This window comes from Henckelia pumila, chromosome 3 (assembly GCF_033568475.1).
Source record: "Henckelia pumila isolate YLH828 chromosome 3, ASM3356847v2, whole genome shotgun sequence".
NCBI lineage: Eukaryota > Viridiplantae > Streptophyta > Magnoliopsida > Lamiales > Gesneriaceae > Henckelia > Henckelia pumila.
This window is the reverse complement of record NC_133122.1, coordinates 17,961,540-17,983,182: the sequence shown is the minus strand read 5'-3', so window position 1 is coordinate 17,983,182 and position 21,643 is coordinate 17,961,540. Positions and strand designations below refer to the sequence as shown.

At 28.1% G+C, this 21,643-nt stretch overlaps 1 protein-coding gene across 1 annotated transcript; it reads right to left on the bottom strand.

The window, feature by feature from the left end:
* Positions 1–16,746: 16,746 nt before the first annotated feature.
* On the bottom strand, positions 16,747–18,622 carry LOC140892158 (purine-uracil permease NCS1). Its single transcript, XM_073300925.1, has one exon. The coding sequence runs from the start codon at positions 18,583–18,585 to the stop codon at positions 16,897–16,899; it is 1,689 nt and encodes a 562-aa protein (XP_073157026.1). The 5' UTR covers positions 18,586–18,622; the 3' UTR covers positions 16,747–16,896.
* Positions 18,623–21,643: the final 3,021 nt, after the last annotated feature.

Genomic DNA, 21,643 nt, shown 5'->3' with positions numbered 1-21,643 from the left:
CTTTAAAATGTACATTAATTCAAACACGTGATTTCAATTATTATACCCATAGGGACAATATTTATTGTAAATATAATTGACAATCTTATTTCCAATATATAATTGAAAATTCTTGTAATTAATGGAAATCAAATTTGTAACCTTGATTCTGATATAAATATAAGACCATGTTTTGTCGCTTTAATTACCAAAAATTATAGTTGGTTATAACAATACAATTCAAATTATTTAAAAATAATTCAAACACAACGTTTCGATTGATCTAATAGGCCAATTATTTCCGATCAAGTGATATATATATTAAAAAATTTTTAGTTAAACTAATATTATTAATACAGATTGGCGTAGGTACTATCCAAAAGTCTGCCGAAACCATTCATTATTATTTATTAATTTTAAATGCATAAAACCTAGTTGGATATCGAAGCTTTGTTTGTGGTTAAACTTTTTGAGTATATAATATTTTTATATATAGACCGCACAAAAGTTAGATTCTATGAACCAGTGACTCTTACAAACTAATAAAAATATATTAAAAAAATAAATCATTAAAAGAATACATTATATTTTTTTTAAAATATGAAATTAATTAGCTGTTTCATCTTTAAGTTGGTTGGATTAAATAAAATTATTACAACAAAACTGATTATATACCCCAATTAATTTTTTAAATGAATTTCTAGATATATCCCACCTGTGCGCACCACTTCATGTTATCCACTTTTATATCCTTAATAATTTTGAGCCACGCGATACCTAAAAATATAGAGTAACACTCCTGTGCAACGGTCTCATTCGTGAGACGGGTCAACCCTATCCATATTTATAATAATAAGTAATACTTTTGACATAAAATGTAATACTTTTTAATGGATAACCCATATAAGAGACCCGTCACACGAATATGACCCGTGCAACGGTTGCATACAAGTGTTTGCCAAAAATATAATATAATTTATTATGAATGTATTTGATTTGGGTATGCATAAAAGCAGTACTTAATTAAGTTCTCTACTTTTTAAAAGATTTATTTATTTCCATGTTTTCGAATTTTCTAGTTGAATTCGAGCTGCTAGCTCATCCTAGTAGTTTTACTGATTCGATTCAAACTCGGAAAAATGGCATTTTTTTTATCTCATATATTTTCTTATTTTCGGTTCTGGTGTTTGTATTGTTAAATTTCATCTTAATCCGGTATATTTGTTTTGTTTGATAGTCGTTGTTTTGCCGTGGAGTTGAAGTGATATCGATGTGGCCCAGACCTATTTTTTTATGACGTGGAAAAACCCGCAACTGTTACCCTTCATTGCGTACTGAGTAAATCCTCAGACTAATGCAACAGCCTGAAAACTATACTAATGATTAATTAGGTAGATTGCACTGGACAAGCCATGTGCGACATTTTAATTCAAGAAGGTGTTGACAGGAGAAATCGAACTTCTGACCTTTTGTCAAACGCTCACCTACTTCACCAACTTGAACACCCTATTGGGATGGCTCCCTCCTAATGTCGATTACATGTCACGTGTGCAGTGCTACACATTTAGCATTCTTCATGAAAAATAACTAAGAATTATGTACCAAAAATTAAAAGATACATATAATAAGTAGTAGAATTTGACAACACGAAGAACCAAAGTTGAAATATATATAAATATCTATATATATATATATATATTTATTTGACAAAATTTTCAATTCCTCCATTAAAAATCATATACGGATGATTAACAATAACTAAATTATTACTTAAAATTAAAGATTAATTCATTTCGGATATCATATTATCTAGTCACTATAAATACATTAACATCATATATAGCGCAAGCGAAAAGCTCACAGTCCAACCCTTCACTAATCCTATATTGCGAATCCTCGTTAGTCGTTACGTTCAAACTGCTGGTTAAACACTTTAATTTGATTACTGCACCACATCCACACTTTCTATAATAGTTGATTCTGACTTTAATATTTTACAAAGATTAACGATTATTTTATGAATGCAGAGATGTAAAATGCTCTCGGATACACTTAACGTACATAAACATTAAACAATGACTATAAAATATGTTTGACATTTGAGAAAACTGGCATTTTAAAAACATTACTGATATAATGGAAATGTTATATATAGAAAAGAAATAAAAGAAGAAGAAAGTCAAATAACGGAATTAATTTCTTCTAGCTAGCGCTAGCGAGTTATATATATAAATTTTTGGCATTAAATATTTTACTCTAGCTTTTAAAATTAAAATTTTGTGGGTATGCACTGGTGACAAAAAATAAATATTAAAATGAAATAGTATATTTATGGGGTACGTGTGAAATTGTAAGCCAACAAAAGTCAATCCATAAAAATGGTGGTGTTATTGTTTGGGGCGACGTGTGGTTAGGGGTGAGGTGTTTTATTACGTTGTGTATATTTTTGTCCTTTGTTCCCCATTCGTTGCATGCTTAGTATCATCTATTATGTCATTTTTTGTATATACATTCATTGCCATGTCAACGCTAGCTTAACATCTGGTCTACATTTACCCTAGCTAGCTTTATATGATCATCGTCATTATTTTCTATTACTATATATTTTCCTTTTCAAAAATATCAAATATCTACACTCAGTACATTTAACTATCGCGTCGGAGCTTAATAACTAACGTATGATCGAACACTTATCGCTTAGCCAAAAGTTATAGTTGTGATGACGGTACAACTCAAATATTATAAGTCACACACCAGCTCAAACTACACGTTTGGATTGGTCTAGCACCACCAATTATATCTAACACTCGATCTTACAAAATTATAAGTTCATAAAATTTCAGTGATAATATAAAAATATATATATATTTTTTGGTTCAAAAAACTTGTGTTTATCTAGACAAGATTGTTCTGGTTGAAGGATTCCCGAGATCACTTAACCACCGTAGATTTTTGTATAAAAATCAGTGTGTTTTTAACTTTTTATTATAGGTATGTGAAGCAGAAGAAAAATAATAATGGAACATATACTTTGTTTGGTTGTATTTTCCAGTTGGCATTCATGTACTTCAAGAAAACGTGTTTTCAAGCTTCGCTGTGTCGTGCAAACGTCTTTCTTGCCAATCAAAATATCAAAATATCCCCAAAAATGTGATTTGATTGGCATCGCAAAAATTTAAACTAAAACGACATTTATGATACAATAAAATATATAATACAATATATAATAAAAATGAAAGGGATAAAATAACATTTAATATGACATAATATTTTTAAAAAATGAAATAAAATAAAACGCGACAAAGATTTGTTTAGGGATTAATTAATGATTACTTGGAAACACGCTTTCTAGTTTGTATGGTCAGCCTTCGTTGTACGATTATATTGTCGTTCACAGCTTACATGTTTTGGAGTCGTCGTGTCTGTTTGAAGGGACGAGACAAAAACTTTATTGGAGAATCTATTATCTTTCTAGGTCACAAGATAACCATTTTTATTTATTTGTTATTAATAAATAAATATTTTCAATCATATTTATTTATATATTTTATAATCCTAATCCTTATGTCCGGGAATAATTTAATTAAGGGTAAATTTTCTTTAAATCCCTGAATGCAAATTCAAATTTTTTTTGGTATTCAATTATCATATATTAGTGTTATATTTTCAATATTTTGAAACGATTTTCATCCAAATAAGATGTGTCATTAATATCAACACTTTTACGTGTTTGAGTACTTAAAAATCATATATGATCAGTACCAAATTTGAAATAGTTGATACTTAAATATCATGTATTTGTACCATATTTTTAATTTTGTGTCGATTTCATCTGAGAAAAACATATGTGGGCCCATGGAGTTTAAGTTTTTTTTTCTGGATGATCACGGAGTGTGAACATCTTTTTTTTTTTTTTTTTTTCTGACGGAGACTGAGCACAAACTTGAATTTGAGTTTAGGGGTGTAAAAAAAATTTACCTAAGGGCAACTTACAAATCACTTCCCCAAGCTTAACTTTGTGTTTACTCCCTAGTTGTTTAAACTTTGTTTCAACTCCCTATTGCTTAAATTGTTCCAAAAATGCCCTTGTTCTTAATTTAATCATTATTATTATCAAATGTGGAATCAGATTCGAAATCTGACTCACTTGATTCATCAAGATAATAAATATTTTCATCTTCTGATGAACATTCAATTGTTTCTATTGGATAAAATCCAAGAGTGTATAATTCTTCTAAAAGTTTAACTTTGTTTTTTTTTTTTCATTTCGTTTTGGAATTCATTTGCATAATGACCTTCTTCATTGCACAAACAACATGTGCAGTTCTTTCCTTTACCTTTTGGGCAAGGTGGTTTTTTATCATCAAATTTTTTATAAAAATTTTTTATGAGGTTTTCTGAAGAAATTCCTTCTAAATTTCTTTTTCTTATAGGGAATAAATTTCCTATTAAAAGATTTATAAGGTTTATTAATTTTATTTTGTTTCTGTCCTTTTAAATGTCTGTGTGACATGTTTGTTTTGCAACCGTATTCTTTTACTGTGAATTCCATTTTGTCACAACAAAGTTTATTTTTTTGTTTGTAAGATCTGGATATTTTTTTATTTAATGTTACTTCATGACATTTCTTTGTTATAACATCTTTAATAAATTTAATAGCTCCTCCTAATATTTTGGCATAAGCGCTAGTTAAGAATTCATCTTTACTATTTATTGGTATATTAGGTATTTTATTAAAAATACTTAATTTATAATGTTCTTTTTTATCAGCATCTATTAACTGATAACAGTTTGTTTCATAGTCACATATAAATTCTTCTAGATAACATAAATTACATAATTTTATATTATCCAGAATAAAGATTGCTCTATTTTGTTCTATATTTTTGGTTACTAAATTAGCGTCATTATTAGAAACTTCTAAAAATTGTTGGTACAAGGCATCAACAATAGTTCGAAATATTGATGTTCTGTCATTCCTTGTGGTAGATTAGTAATTACTAGGTTTTCAGCCCAAGTTCTTACTGCTCCTACCAGTGTCATTTTTATCATCCCATGAGTTAAAACTTGAATATTCTCACTTTTGTCTAATAATGGTGTTAATTGAATTTGTACTGATAGTTCATTTGCCCAATGATCTATCTTTGATTTTCTTTCTTTAGCTGTTGAACAACTTAAATCTAAGATATTTTGTTTCACAAATCCTGATGTTTTTGATTCTCTAAGAATATCTCTAACATATTTATAAGATCCAGAGTATTGGTCTCTGTTATATTTAAATTCTTCATCATCTCTTCCACCACTACCTTCTACATTTGTTCGTAGATTTAATCGTGGTCTATAATCATCTTCAGATTCTGATTCTGAAATATCCATATCTCTATACTGTTCTGATTCCTGATGTGAATGATATAATTCTTCTGTATTTACTCCTATTTGTTCAAAATCAGTTTGGTCTGTTTCACTAAACATCTCCATACTTATGTTTGCCATAACTAAGGGGATTTCTATACCATGATTCAATTTTGAATGGTGGTTCTTCTTCCATTTTCCTTTTTCTTTTATATATTGGAAGAACTTCTTTAAGATAGTTTAATATTTCATTATTATGTCTTTCTTGTTCAATTATTAATCTAGTCATTGCTAAATCAATATATTTTTTGAAATTCTTCACTAATTCTTGTATTGATAGATTGATCTTATTATATTATTTTCTAAATCTCCTAGATCTTTTTCTAATTTTATTAAGGACGTCATTGCGATGAGGTTGATTCATTAACAATAGCTTGTTTAATTTTAAGAATATTTTGATTCGTGGTTCCAATCTTTTCAAGAATATCTTCATCATTTCTAGCAAATGATAATGATCTTCTTGGTACAGACTGTTTTGTGATTTGGAGGTCATCTGAACTCTCCATCTTTTATAGGGATTTATTTCTTCAATAAATGCTTTTCGAGGGTGTTCAATTCTTGTAATATTTTCAAACATTCTTTCAATATAAATAGTTGGTTTTGTTAAAATTATTCCTGTTTGAAAATTATTACTTATTGCTAAACCGACAACATAGTTTATATTGATCGGATGGTTTCCTGTTAACATAAGATTATTTTTATAAAAGTAATAATCTAATGTTAAGACGTCATTTATGTTTTTATCAAAAAGAGATATATTTTATTGTGCATAAATACAAAATTTCATCTTTTTGTAACATAAGTTTCCTTCAATTTTTCCAAGGATAGAATCCTCAAAATTACGTATCCTTTTGTCACGAACTGTGATTTCAATTGGTGTATCTATTTCTTCTCGGTAGTGAGCTGATACTATTATTTCAATTCCTCCGATATGAACATATTTCAGTTCAGATCGTTCTTTTTCACTGGCTTTTGCCATGATGGTATCAATATCTTGAGTTGTTAACAATTTCAGAGTATTAGACCTTAATTCGTTATTATTTTACATGATCGTTCTTTTGTACGAATCGAATAATAAATTAAATTTTTCTGGGATTAATAAAATTTGAAATTTTGCTTAATATTCCTGGTTGATCTATTAAATTGTTTTTTGAATTAGAAAATCATGTTTTCTGTATTTCAGCAAACTTACTCTGATTAAATATAATATTCAAATTATACTCTTGGTTTTCTTCAGATTCATTAATCTGGCTGTTTTGATTTGGAATTGTTACTTCTGTCATTTAACAGATGATAGAACTTCTTAATTTTCTTAAAGCTGTTAGAAGTCTTTTTGTTGAATCTATTTGTTCTAATAGATTCTGAAAATCTTCGAAATTATCAATTGAAGATTGACAATTCTTGAGATGTTTCAAATTGTTTTCACAATTTTCTATATCAAAATTTATATTTTGAGAATATAAATTAAAGATATTTGCTTTTGTATTTTCATATATTTTCCATTTAGTAAAAATTATTATTTTTATTATTTTATTTTTTTTGATCGGGTTTCGATAACAAAGTTTATTCTTATTCATAACAGATTGTTATATCTTCAATTTTTTCATTTTCAAAAATTTGTATTATCATTTTCCAGGTGCTCGAAAAATGTTCCTTTTTATGATTTTTGAAGTATAGGGTTTGTAGATCTTTTATTCTAAGCCAATATTGATTTATTAGACATGAATCTTTTAGTAAGATTATTTTATTAAATAAATTTTTAATCTCAACATCTAAATTTAATCCAGGCATTAATAATCTGCTTTATTTAACCGCTTTGATACCAGGTTGCGGAATTCTTATGAATTTCTCATTCATGTTTTACAGATCTGATTCATTTATAACAGATAAATGTTTTTCGATTAATTTGGTTCCATTCATAGGTTATTATTACAAATTTTAGTTGATAAATTGATTCAAATATGGTTAAATCAGAAGTATTCAAATGATATTCATGAAATGTATCATATTCATGATCATCTTCTATTTCAAACCAGTTTTTTATTATTAATCTTCCATTTCTTATAAAGGATGATGACATGATTAATGTATTTTGACTATTTCTTTAAATTAAGGGCTGCAGGAGATTTGAGAAGGTTACCTTGATTGAATGAATCTTGGTTTTGAGCAGAGGCCAAATCCTTGCTTTCCCTTAACGATCACTTGATCAACTGGTACTTGCTTTATGGATTTTCAGGTTTACTCTAACCATGAATCTTCAATGGTTGGCTTCCAACTTTATCCTCCTTACGCCCTGCTTGTTTAGTTATTAGCCATAAGGCTTAATTTTGTTTCTGATTTTATGTTTCTTAGTTTCTGATAATTTTCATACGTCTTGTATGAACCAGATTGTAAGAAACTTAAGAAGAGAGAGATACTCAAACTTCACTCATTCATTTACAACACAAACATCTCCTTTTATAGGCGTAGAGAAACGCATACAATAGTAAAAATAAAGGAAGAGGGGGACCATCCGACACTACATAATGGAAAACAACTCATTTTACATCTGAGTGGATGCCTTTCACATGTGGTGTGGTCCACGATTTCATTTGTTTTTATATTGTATCACTTTCTGAATCACTGGTACATTCGGACCATTTCTTTATTGGTTTTTCTTCTTTGACAGCTGGTTTGTCCTCTTTGACAGATGCTTTTTCTGTCTGAATGAGTTGACAATGTCCACATTTGTGAGTGGAAATCATTGTTCTTAGTCTTTGACATAGCATTTGTTGGGTTTCTCGGGTCATGTCAACTCTTGCTTCATAGATTGGAGCTTCGAATTGAGCTAACATGGCTTGTTCTTTATTTTGGATTGTCTCCTTGTGTCCAGTGGTTAATAAAATTTTACTGGTTGCAAAATTTATTTTAACCTTTGAGTTTCCATCAATCTTTTCTGTCTTTGAGATCATGTCAATCAATGTCTTTATTCTTATCTCAGGAAGTGTTGAGATATCCATTACTGGTTTCTCTTCATTTGATCCTTCAAATAAGAACTTGTCTTTATTTTTTCGACATTGAATGTAAATCATCGGTTGATAGAATTTGTCTTTTTTCCAATCTGGAAGGGTTGAATGAATACTTAATGTTAACACTGGTTCGTCCTTGAAGACTGCTTTCTTGAACTGGATAATACTATTTCTCAGTTGATATGGAAATAGTTCTATCTTTTGATTGTTGGGACTGACTTCTAATTCGCTTAATAATCCATTTGAAAAGAATCTTGCGACTTCATGCGCTGGAGCACCTTGTAGTGTTCTTGCTTTTGATATGCTCTGTGTGTCACAAGTTTGTAGCCAAGATCTTGCAGATGGTTTGGCTATTCTCAAATAGTTTAGTGTTTCAAAGAATTCAGTTTTGAGTTTTTCTGGAAAATTTATTTTTTTCAAAAATTGGTTTTTATGGTCGCAGATTGACCATCTTTCTTTCTCTTGTTTCAAGGGCGCTTTTAAACGTCCTTTCTTCTTTTTTATTTTTCTTGGTGTTGGCTGTGACCACCGGTTCTTTCTTCTTTTCTTTTTATTTTTCTTTTTCTTTTTTTTTGTTATCAGTGTTGGCTGTGACCACTGACTGTTTTTTATTCATCTCCATTATTTTGTCAAATGGAGTTGCTAACTTGATTGGTGTTCTTGGTGAGGATGATGATGACGAGGTTGTCATCTTTTCTTTTATCCTCTGAAATTTTTTCATTTATATTCTTTTTTCTTTGTTGAAGAATATGAATTTCTTCATCTATGTCAATCAATTGTTCTTTTAATTGATCTAATTGCTCCATCCTGCACAAGAAACATATATATATATATATATATAATGGTTAGAAATTTAACTCTTTATCGTGAGTAATTTAGATAGTTTTATTATGTGTATCATTGCATTTATGAATTCTTTTGCAAGAATTGAACCAATCTTCATGAGATTGATTATTTTACTCATAGAGTAATTCATGTTTCTGAATATAAATCTCATTTCATCAATTTATATTCCCCATGCTTTCTAAGGCATGTTCGGATGACTTGAAGTCATAAAATAATTCATATTTTTGAATATAAATCTCATTTCATAAATTTATATTTTCCATGCTTTCTAAGGCATGTTCGGATGACTCGTAGTCATTTTCTAGATCACTTAGGATCTCTTTTGTTATTCTGGTACTACGGATAGTATAATTTGGATGAAGTTCTCTAGTTAATGCGTCGGGTAATGAATTGTCCGTTCCTTTGACATGCTGGATCTCGAACTGATAATGATTCAATTCCAATTGCCATCTAATTAACCTTGCTGCATTTCTCCTTGCATTTCTTGATATTTTTCTTGTCTTGAAATATGTTAAATTCATATTATCCGTTTTTACTAAAAACGGTTTAGAAATAAGATAAATCTCATAATTTCTAATTGTATATATTAAAGCTAATAATTCTTTTTTATTTGAATGATAATTTAGTTGTGCACCTTGAAAAGTTCCTGATGTATAATTACATAATTCTTCATTATTCCTAGTAGCTGTTTTAGTAAGTTCTTCTAAATTTCTTTCTCCTGTATAAGCTTTTTAACATGCTCCCCAATATTCATCTGAGGCGTCTGTTTCAATTATTATTATGTCTTTATTTGAAGGAAAATATAATTCTGGAAGATTACTAATTATTTTTTTTAATAGTGTCTATATAATTAGTATCTTCTTTTGACCATTTTCATTTATATTCATGTTTAAGTTTTACCTGAAGAGGTTTTCTGATTTCTGCAAGTTTCTTAATGTAATTTCCAGAATAAGTTAATAATCCTAGCAATCTTCTTAATTGATCTTTATCTTTGATTTCACTAGGAAAATCATGAATTTTCTTAAGTATATGTTGTTGCAAACAATGTTTTCCGTCTTCTATTTGTAATCCTAGATAATTTATTTTTGTTTTAAACAATTGTGCTTTATTTTCAGAAAGTATAATTCCATCTTTATGACAAATATCTAATACTGTCATAAGGTCTCTATAATGTTGATCTAATGTTTTTGAGTAAATTAATATGTCATCTATGTAAACACAACAAAAATCTACATATTGTTTAAAAGATTCATCCATGTATCTTTGAAAGATACTTGAAGCTTGTTTAAGTCCGAAAGGTAATACAGTCCATTGATATTGTCCTTTTGGACAACTGAATGCTGTAAGTAGTTGTGTTTGTGGTTCTAGCTGAATTTGCCAGAATCCTGATTTACAATCTAAACTGGAGAAATATTTCATTCTTCCTATATAATATAGTAAATCATTCTTGTTTGGGATGTAATATCCATCCATAATTGTTGCATTATTCATTTTTCGATAATCAATTACCATTCTTTTCTTATCAGTGTCTTTCTTACTGACATAAAAGACTGGTGAAGAGTGTGGACTCTTGCTTGGGATGATTATCTTAAGTTTTAGTAATTTTTGAACCTCTTTTTTGAATATTTTTACATCATCCATGTTGCATCTTCTTGGTGCTTCACGGATTGTGATATTAGGGTCTTTAAGTTTTATTGAAGCAATGAATTGTTTTCTTTTCTTAATTTTGTCCTGAGGATTTTCAGAACAAATATCATGAAATTTCTTCATGATTTCTTTTTCATGATTAATTGTTAAAATATTTTCTATTTTTAGTTCTATTGAATTTGTATTTCGTTTATGAAAATTCTTTGTAAATCCTTCATTTTCTACACGAAATGCTGTTCGTATTTTAGGAATATAAATCATTGATGATCCTTTGTTTAAAGTTATGTGATTTATAAATTGTGTAAAAGGAAAATATTCTCTTAAAAAGTTATTTCCTATTATAATGTCCATTCCTGATTCTATTTGGTATATAATGGGTATTACAAATTTTGTTTCCTCAATTTTTATTTTTAATTTTTCTGCTATTGTATCAAGCATGATTATTGATCCATCTCCTATTCGGACTTTTAATCCTTTATCATATTTTTTCCAATAATGATTTGGAAGTATATGTTTGCTTTCTAAACACATATTTGCTCCTCTATCAACATAAGCATGTATATGATATGGTTTATGTTCTTTGATTTTAATTTGAATTTTTATATATATACTATTTGGATTAGTTTTGTTTTTATTATCTCATTTTTTTTTAAAAAAAATAAGGGTATATTAGGGATTTGTGGAAAAGTTTCTCTCTCCAGGGAGTGAAAACTAAGTTTTAATTAAGTAGGGAGTTAGAAATAAGTTGATTATAGTTTTAGGGATTTATAAGCAATTTACCCATAATTTAACTTTTGATTAGTTTGTGATTTCTTGTGAAATTAAATCTAAATGAAGCTAATTTTTGTTTCAAATCATATTATTCAATTTATTTACACAGAATTAGTAATAAACCATGATCGAAATATTATTTCAAACAATTTGTGGTCCTATAATTTAGGCTGTCATCATTTTGAACATCTTTTGAATCATTTTATGATCAAAGTCAATCAATTCATACTATTTCGATTCTATTCAATTTTCATCATAATGTTAACACGGCACTATAAAATGATAATGTGTCCTCGAAAAATACCGATATTGTGATAAAAAAATTAATGAAATTGAGATTAGAACAAAATGCAAGTTAGTGAATTATGATCGTAAAATAACTGATAATATAACTAAAATTAAAAAGAGCGCAAATTATATGATCGAAATGTTATTTCGCTCTTTTTAGAAATAAACCGGTACTGAAAGTAGAATTATAGATACTCTTCTATTTTTTTCTTATTTTTTTCTTTATTATTATTGTTGTTGTTTCTTTATTATTATTATTATTATTATTATTATTATTATTATTATTGAGACAGAGGCGTCTGCCGGTCCTCGGAGACTCGGAGTTACGACTTGGAGTGGTCCTATAATAAGAGACAGGATAAGTTGCGTTCAGAAAAAATCTGGGTACGATTGGATTTATTTTCCTCTCCATTATTTTCATGATATTAAATGGAATATGATATTTATTTACTTTCAAAAAAATGTATTTTATATTATTTAATATCTTCAATATAATTTTATTATATTTTTTTGCAAATCTTAAAAATAATTTATTCTCTTCTGTTATTAATTACAAGGTACACACATTTCGTGTGTGTAACATAATGATATGAATATTATGTAATACTAGTGACCTGATCAAATTCACACATTTGTGAGCATGTGTTTAAAGCAAGTAAATATTAAAAATCGACGTTTCTTTAATTATATATAAGTTATGATCGAATTTCATACGATTACAAATTTCGTAGTTATCATGTTAGAATTATAGTGGAAGTATATTATTAAAGTCATCAATCACAAACATCATTTTGGTGCAAGTTTTACACTAAAATAGTGCAATTTCTGCACCAAACACAACATCTAGTAAATTATTATATATTATAAAAATCATATGATTATTGATATGTTTGAGTTGGATGTGAAATATCAATTAATAAATAATAATATGTGTGGTCTGAATGGTTAAATTTGAGATAAACTAGTAAATTATATTTTTAACCTTTTAAATGATCGAGTTAAAAAACATTTTAAATGATTAATAAATACAAATAAAATAATATATGAGTGTTATATTATATTGTAGTTTATATGAATGATATGATTATAGAGATAAATAATATAAATAATTAATGATTTGATTGATGTAGAATAAATAATAAATATGAAATTTTGAAACTAATTAATATTGTTTTTATAAAAAAATATTTTATCGTTAATAAATATTTTTACAAATTATATAATTAATAATAAATTATTTATTGATTATATTAAATGATTATATATTAATTTTTTTCCTAATATTTAGTTATTAAAATAATACCAAAAATATTTAATTAATATTTAAATATTTTTAAAAAAACAAATAAAAGGTAATTACAAAATTTTAAAAAAATGAATGCACCAAATTTGGCGCAGACCTTTTGGTGCAAACGAGGGAGGGGGTGCCAAAATGGCGTAGGATTTGGCGCCCCCCCATTGAAGCTTTTCTGCTGCGAGCAGCGTTGGAGTTGCTCTAAGGGTTCGTTTGATTTGATAAATAAGACTGAATATTATAAAAATCATATGATTATTGATACGTTTGAATTGGATGTGGAATATCAATTGATAAATAATAATATGTGTGGTCTGAATGGTTAACTTTGAGATAAACTAGTAATTATATTTTTAACCTTTTAAATGATCGAGTTAAAAAACATTTTAAATGATTAATATATACAAATAAAATAATATATGAGTGTTATATTATATTGTAGTTTATATGAATGATTTGATTATAGAGATAAATAATATAAATAATTAATGATTTGATTAATGTAGAATAAATAATAAATATGGAATTTTGAAACTAAACATAAAATTAGATTGAATTATTAATCCACTCTCTCACTTCGAAGTTACAATTGAGTTATTTTTCTCTCCAGAATATGGTCAAATTTAACATGTAGATCAAAACACATATGCCAATTTTGATAAAATTATTAGAGTCTCATATGATCTAATGTTATTGGAACATAAATTAACCTCCTTTTCATAATCCAATAATTTTTTATCTTATTTTTTATGACATCCAATAAATGTTTTAAAATGCCATATAAACCACTAATTCGATATTTTTTAACGCAAGAAGATACAATAAAAATTTAAGACCCCAAAAACCTACTGTTTTCTTTTTGTCAATTTTTGTTTATCATTCTTAATTTTTTTAAAGATTATTATTCATTTTGATATACGAATTATTGATAAAATATCAAATTAGTATATGTAGGGCTGATCAAAATTTGTCAATAACCGCCCGAACCGACTGCACCACACAGTACAACATCGAACCTTTTTTTAATTTTTTTATTATAAATAACCGCAGTTTTTTTTAAAAAAAATATGAAACTGCACCGCCTCCAAGGTACGGTTATTATTATTTTTGCCTAAACCGTCTACACCGCACCGTCTTATCTTATATAGTTGCTTTAATTAATGTTATTTATTGTATCTTAATATATAATATATTCTTTGTATATAACTTGCACTCTGTCATTTTCTCTCGCAAGATTCATACATAATTTTCTCTTCTTTCTTTCTTAGCATAACAAATATTTTTCAAAGTTATTTTATAATCATAATTAAAAACGAAACTTAAAGCATCTCATTCATCTCGTTTAACTTTATTTTGATACTTTATTTTTTCATGTTATCTATTTTATCTAATTATGTTTTATACTATTTGTGGTTATATTATCTTTAAATATGCTATTATTTTGTTTTTTTAAAATAATTTGAAATTTTTTTCATTTTACTTATCATTTAAAAAAACCCAAACCGACCGCAACTGCTTAAAATCACTCAAAATCGTGAAACCAATTTTATATGTAAAACAATAATTAAAAAAATAACGTATAACGACCAAACCGCAAAGGGCAATTCAGTTTAAATTTTTTTCAAAAAACCGCAAAATCGAACCGTGATCATCCCTAGGTATATGAACTAACTATTGTAAATGGTTTAATTGATACATGATCAAATTAAAATGTCAAGTTTATCCTTAATCTAAATTGTTATTAAGTTCAATTACTAAAGTCCAATTACTATTATTAAAATTTGATTAGGTACAAAATATCATTTTCAAAGTTATTTATTGATTAATTTAAAAATATCATATTTATTTAAAATTATATCATGATAAATAATTATTAAATCAAATTATACAATAACAAATATTTTAATATATTGATGAAAATATAATAAAATAAATACATGTGACCGAAGCTCGTTGATCTTGTTTTTAAACTGTTGAAGTAAACATAATCACAAATTATTTTTTTTAGAGTAACATAATCACAATTTTAGTTTTTCAAAATCTAGTATTGTTATGTTGGAAATTCAAAAAAAAATCAATATTAAAGATTTAGATTAGGAAAAAACTAATCTCATATGAAAGAAAAAAATCTCACTCAGTGTCTCGATTTACGTGATTCTATGACCTAAAATTTCTCCATTTGATTTAAAAAAATTGTAAGTTTATATTTTATTACTCATTCTTGAATTTAAATATAAATAAATAATTATTTATTTTATCATATTTTTATATGTATTAAATATATTTTAGTCTTGTATATGATTTATTTATTGAACGTGTTTTTATTAATATATAATTTTTACATCAAATTTTTTTGGTTTTCCAAAAAATGGATAATTATTTAATATAGATAGAATAAATATCATTTTATTATTGTTTATCAATATTTTAAAAAATATGATATTTGAATAAATAATTTAATATTAGTAAAATATAAATATACTATAAAAATAATAAGATATTTATTTCTTACAATTTTTAAATATATAAATTTATTTTTACACTTTTAATAAATAAAAATTACTTTGAAAAATAAAATGAGAATTTAGTTGAATTTACTAAAAATAATTGAACTTAAAATCAATTTTATTAAAGGATAAAATTGAATTTTAGTTTAATTATATACTAATTACGTCATTTTCAATAGTTCATGTATAAATTTGACATTTTATCAATAGTTTATGTATCAAAAATGAATTTACATTTGTCAATTTTCGGTTTGGGTTGAGTAAAGAGGCCCAAACTTAAATTTAATGGCCCAATTTAATGATTGTCATACATACAAATATACCATCAAACATTTGTCTAATAAGCATTTGTATCCCGGTTAAGAGATAATTGGGGCCCATAAAATATGTTCTTTCTCACCTTAATTAAAACACATGGAAGTTGCCCAAGGTTTTAGCCTGAGTGGTACCAATCTCCCACGACTGGGAAAGGTCTTGGGTTCAAGACCATGTAAACAACCCCACCCCCAATATATATATATATATCACGAAATTTAAAACTTAGATATATATATATATATATCACGAAAGTTAAAATTCATCTAAGTTTTAAATTTTATTGGAAAATAAGTTAGATATTGCGAAATATTAATTGAGTAGCTCATGAAATATTTATTACAAATTTATATCCGTGAGACGGATAGATATCCGATCCTCCCATATTTACCAATGAATGGTCGAGTTCCATAGGGTGGAAAACACCCGGTGGAACATAGAAGAACCATATACCCCTTGTCCAAAACTCGTTCTCATCTCCATTTCCATGCCTGTGTTTTAAAAACTCAAAATTTTTAAAAGAAAAAAAAAACATAGATCAACTTTGGATCATTACACCAAACTGTCAAATAGGTTGGTTCCCATGAAAACTTATTCGATCAACCCTTGACCCCTTGGCAGCTAAGAAAACAGAACAAAAATAAAATAAAATCGAAATTAATTTCCCAACATGCATTTGCAGTATACACAAGTTTAAGCTTTATTAGTCAACTTTACAAGGTAAAAAATAAAATTTAAAAAACACAAAAACAAAAATAGTGGCAACCAAATAGACAAGCAATGAAGCTATTCTAGCTATTATTTTCATTAAAAGAAGAAAACACAAAAACTAAGGTGTATTGGGCAGCATGGGATCCATTTGCTGATCACTCATCCTTTTCCCTCTCAAGAATGAAAGAATCCAATATATAACCCCAGCAGAAAAGAAGCTGAAGAACCAAGCATTGTTATAAATCACGTCGAAAATATGCGGACCCGAACTCAAGATCCCAACTTTAAGCAAGAAACCAGGAATCACAGGCAAGATTCCTAGGATCAGTGCCCACAATGCTGCCAAATTGTAGCCACCAGAGTAATAATACATCCCTTCAGGATTCAACGTGTACAAATCACTCAAACTCAATCTCGAACCTCGAATCAGATAGTAATCTACCAAGATTATCCCTCCAATAGGTCCCAACAGTGCAGAATACCCGACTAGCCACGTATAGACGAAGCTTTCGCTGGACTGGAGCAGACGCCACGGCTGAAAAGCAATCCCAAGAAGCGCGGTGAGGATCGCCCCTCGTCGAAAAGTGAACGTCGAAGGGCTTAGATTGACCAGGGCATTGGCAGGAGCAACAACATTAGCAGCAATGTTGGTAGTAATGGTGGCAAGGCTTATGCCAAAAATGGCTAGGATTTTCGAAAAGAATCCACCGCCAATTTGTTCTAAAAGTCGGATAGGATTAGATATCACACTCCCGAATATCACTTTTGTTGATGATGTTACCGCCAGGCCTACAAATGTGAATGCACCCATGAAAACAGGGAGCCCGATTTGGCCTATGATCTGATCCGATTCGCTCTTGGCGTATCGAGTGAAATCCGGGATGTTCAGTGCAAGAGTAGCCCAGAAACTGATGTTTGCAGTCAAAGAAGGGAAGAAAAGTGACCAAAATTCAAGATTTGTGAGCCTCGAGGATAAGGATAACATATGGCTGAATCCACCAGCATTTGTATAAGACCATACAAGAAGACAACAAGTTAGAAACATAAGAATCGGGGCAGAGTATTTCTCAAGCTCCCTAATCGCATCAATGCCATTCCAAACAATCCCCAATTGAGCCACCCAAAATACAATAAAACAAGCAAATTCAAGAGGGGAAGTTCCGAGCCAAGATAAAGGTCTCGCAAAAGACGATTCTTTGGCAAATCTTGGCAAAAGAATGAAAATCGCTTCACCCCCAATCCAAGATTCAATCCCATACCAACCACAGCCAACAAGAGCTCTGAGAAGAGTGGGAATATGCGCACCCCGGATACCAAAACTGGACCTAGCCAAAACAGGGAACGAAATCCCATACCGAGCCCCGGGATTTCCTGTCAGGATTAAAGGGATTAACAGGATAAAATTTGCAGCAACAACAGTAGCAATCCCTTGCCACCAAGCCATTCCAAGATCAACCAAGCTTCCAGCTAAGTAATATGTGGGCACTCCCACCACAAGGCCGACCCACAAGCTAGCCATTTCGAGACCGGATAAATTCCGCTGATTCGACGTTGTCGGATTGAGATCATCATTTGTTAACGTGGGATCAGGTTCAAATTCACCAAGAATGATGGGATTTAACTGGGATTCATCGCTTTCCTTAGCCCTGGGAGGGAAAAAAACGATTCTTTTTGCAGAAGTATTTGGTTGGAGATGGATTTCAGTTTTGTTGGGGAATTTTTTGATTGGGAAATTGGTTTTGGTGGTGGGGAAGAGAAATGAATGGCCGTGGGGATGGAGATGGAGACTAACGAATCTGGACACCATGGTTACTTGGAACAAGAGATTCAGATTGGCTTTTGGAATCTCTTTAATAGACTGGAAATAAATATACACACTTATTACATGTATACACATATTTTATAGAGCTATCAAGCGAGCATTTTAAGGATGTAATGATAAACAATTGAATTGATTTGTTTTAAAAATGTTTGATGATAGTTACTTGTTATATGGTGATTAACAAATAATGTTGATAAAATAATTCAACTGCGTGAAAAATGAATATTCATTTCCTTTGGGATGGAATGAATTGATGTACAAATTTTTTTAGGAATATCTACATTTATTTCAAGCATACATAATTGAATTGATTTGCTTAGTTCGTCTGATATTAAAATCTCAAATTTGAATTGAAATCTTGGACTCTCGATTTAAATTGTAATGTATTGTGTGAATGTGAAATAAAATACATATGAGATATGTATCCTCAACATTATATTCAATATTTTATTAAAAAAATAACTATATTCAGTATGAAAAAAATAATATACGCCCATCATTTAAATTTTTTATTTATTTAAAAACTCAAAGAGATTCCCTGTGAGATATAAATTATATAATACAGGTGTATCAAATCATGATCATGAATCCATGATTTTGTTCTGCCTTGACTCATACAACTGATACAGACTCTTAAAATAATAGAATAAGTTTGTTTAATCCGAAAAAAAATGAAAAGTTTTACCTTAAAAATATAAAAGAAACTATATATATACTCAAATACAGAGTGATAGGGAGTCAGGGACCCTAATTTTTAACAGGCACAAGATAATTAGTAGATGGATTTATTGGGCCAATTAAATTTAAGGCAATGCTTGTTTTCAGACTTCATACTCAAATAAATGCTTTGAATTTATATCAATTATGTATGTAATTTTCCTTTTGCATGTATTGCGTGTTTTTACCGTTAAAAATAATTATTTAAACATAATAATTTTCGTTATTTTCAAATTAATGAATTTTAACGTTGTTTTTTTTAATTAAGAGTGATACAACCATTTAAGATTTAGAAGTATAGATAAAAATTAAAAAAATATTTAAATAATTTAAAATATCTATTATCTATCTATCTATCTATCTATCTATATATTATATATTACCTATCTAAAAATATGAATAAAAGGTCAAAGTTTTATCATTGTGAAATAAAAACTTTGTCCTTTTATTTACACTATAAGTAAAACCATATAAAAATATATAGGATTATAAAAGTAAAAACAACATTTTAGTTAGGACATGAACGTAAATCAATATTTATATTATATGTAAAATCGATTATTATGATAATGTCAAAATTGATAAAGTGTGTGCATATTAGATAAGTATTCAGTTTCCAAAAAGATTGAAATATCAAAATAATTTGTTTTTTTATTTTCTTGTAGATAAAGTGTACATGAGTTATTGATAATGTCTTATTCTAAACTGTTAATGTAGATATAAAATAATGATGAACATAAATGATAAAAATATTGAAACTCAAGTGTTACATTGTTCGAAAATATTTTAAATTTTTTTATTAATTGCAATGTTAAAGATTATATTGATTCCATAACTAAACATGTAATAGTTTTTTTTTCAAATAGTATATATATATTTTACCAATTATTAAAAAATATATTTTATTTAAAGAACGACAACACTTCAATAAAGAGATGATATTGGACCGGGTCTAAACTTAGCCTTGTATTAAACTCGTTCCAGAGAGACGAGTTTAAACTCGCTCAAACGGGTTCACAAACAGGTCCGTGTGGGTCTTTAAATAATGGATGGCAAACGAAAAAACCGTGAAAGAAGAAAAAATGGTTATGTAAAGAAAGAAAAGACGCTCTAATTTAATTTAAAGTTTAGAATGCATTATCTGTATTATTATTATTTTTTTCAAAATCAATAGTGGTAAAATAATTTTTCAACACTATGTATTTTTTATTATATATTTTTTATTAAATTTTTTTTATTAAGTATGTCATGACATCAAATTATATATTTTCCTCAATGTCTAATTTATACAAAAAAAATATAGTATTTGTTACAACCATTACATGCAACAACGTCTATAAATTCAATAGACTTGTAACATATAAAATCTTTAAACAAAGATTCTTCGCACTCAGTTTATAATACATGTTGTAAATATCATATTATATTTAATTTAATATTTACTAAAACATCATGAAGATTATTAACTTACTGCATGTTTACCTCTTCTCATCTTAACCCATTTATTTAACAACATTTATCGATAATAAAAAGTATTTTTACGTGCATCGCACGTGACTTTTACTAATTTCGAAAAACAGATACAACAAAAATAGTTAATTTAACAATCTATTATTTTTTAATATTTATAGTACAGATATATATATAAAATGTTTTGGGCTAATTGCATCCACACCCCCTGTAAAAAGTCTAAAAGACATAAAACCCCTTAAAAAATATTAATAGGCTAATGCATCCCTCAGTTTTTTAAAATGTAGCACATTTCACCCCTATGTTATACAAACTCGGGCATATTTATACCCTCTCATAGAGGTTTTTATGCTAATTTTTTTAAAACATAGGGTCTAACATGCTATTTGAAACGACCCTAACTCTATAATTAATAAATAAATATGCGGAATTTTTTTTTTATACTTACTAAATAAAATATGTACATATATGCTCATACATATATGCACAGAATAAAAAGATTTAAAATAAATAAATAAATAATTAAATACTTAAATAAAAATTGCATTCTTTAAAATAAAATAAATATCTGAGTCAAATGTTTAATTAAAAGTACTGCATAAATAAAATGATTAAAATTTTCATGCACTAACCATATTCCATAAAATATTCAAAATTCCCAACCACTAAAAAAATAATATAAAATGTAGCATGCTGACAAAAATAAACATGCACGTGACTCAGACATCTATCACGGTCACGGGGTCACTGCATGTCTGCTCATACATCCTCGCCTCCGGTGGGTACAACATCATCCTCAACGTCCTCACCTGCACCATACCAGTGTAGTGAGCCTAGAGGCCCAACATGCTAACAT

What these genes read in the sequence shown, in the direction of transcription:
- LOC140892158 (XM_073300925.1), bottom strand. Translation starts at nt 18,585, where the DNA reads ATGGTGTCCAGATTCGTTAGTCTCCATCTCCATCCCCACGGCCATTCA.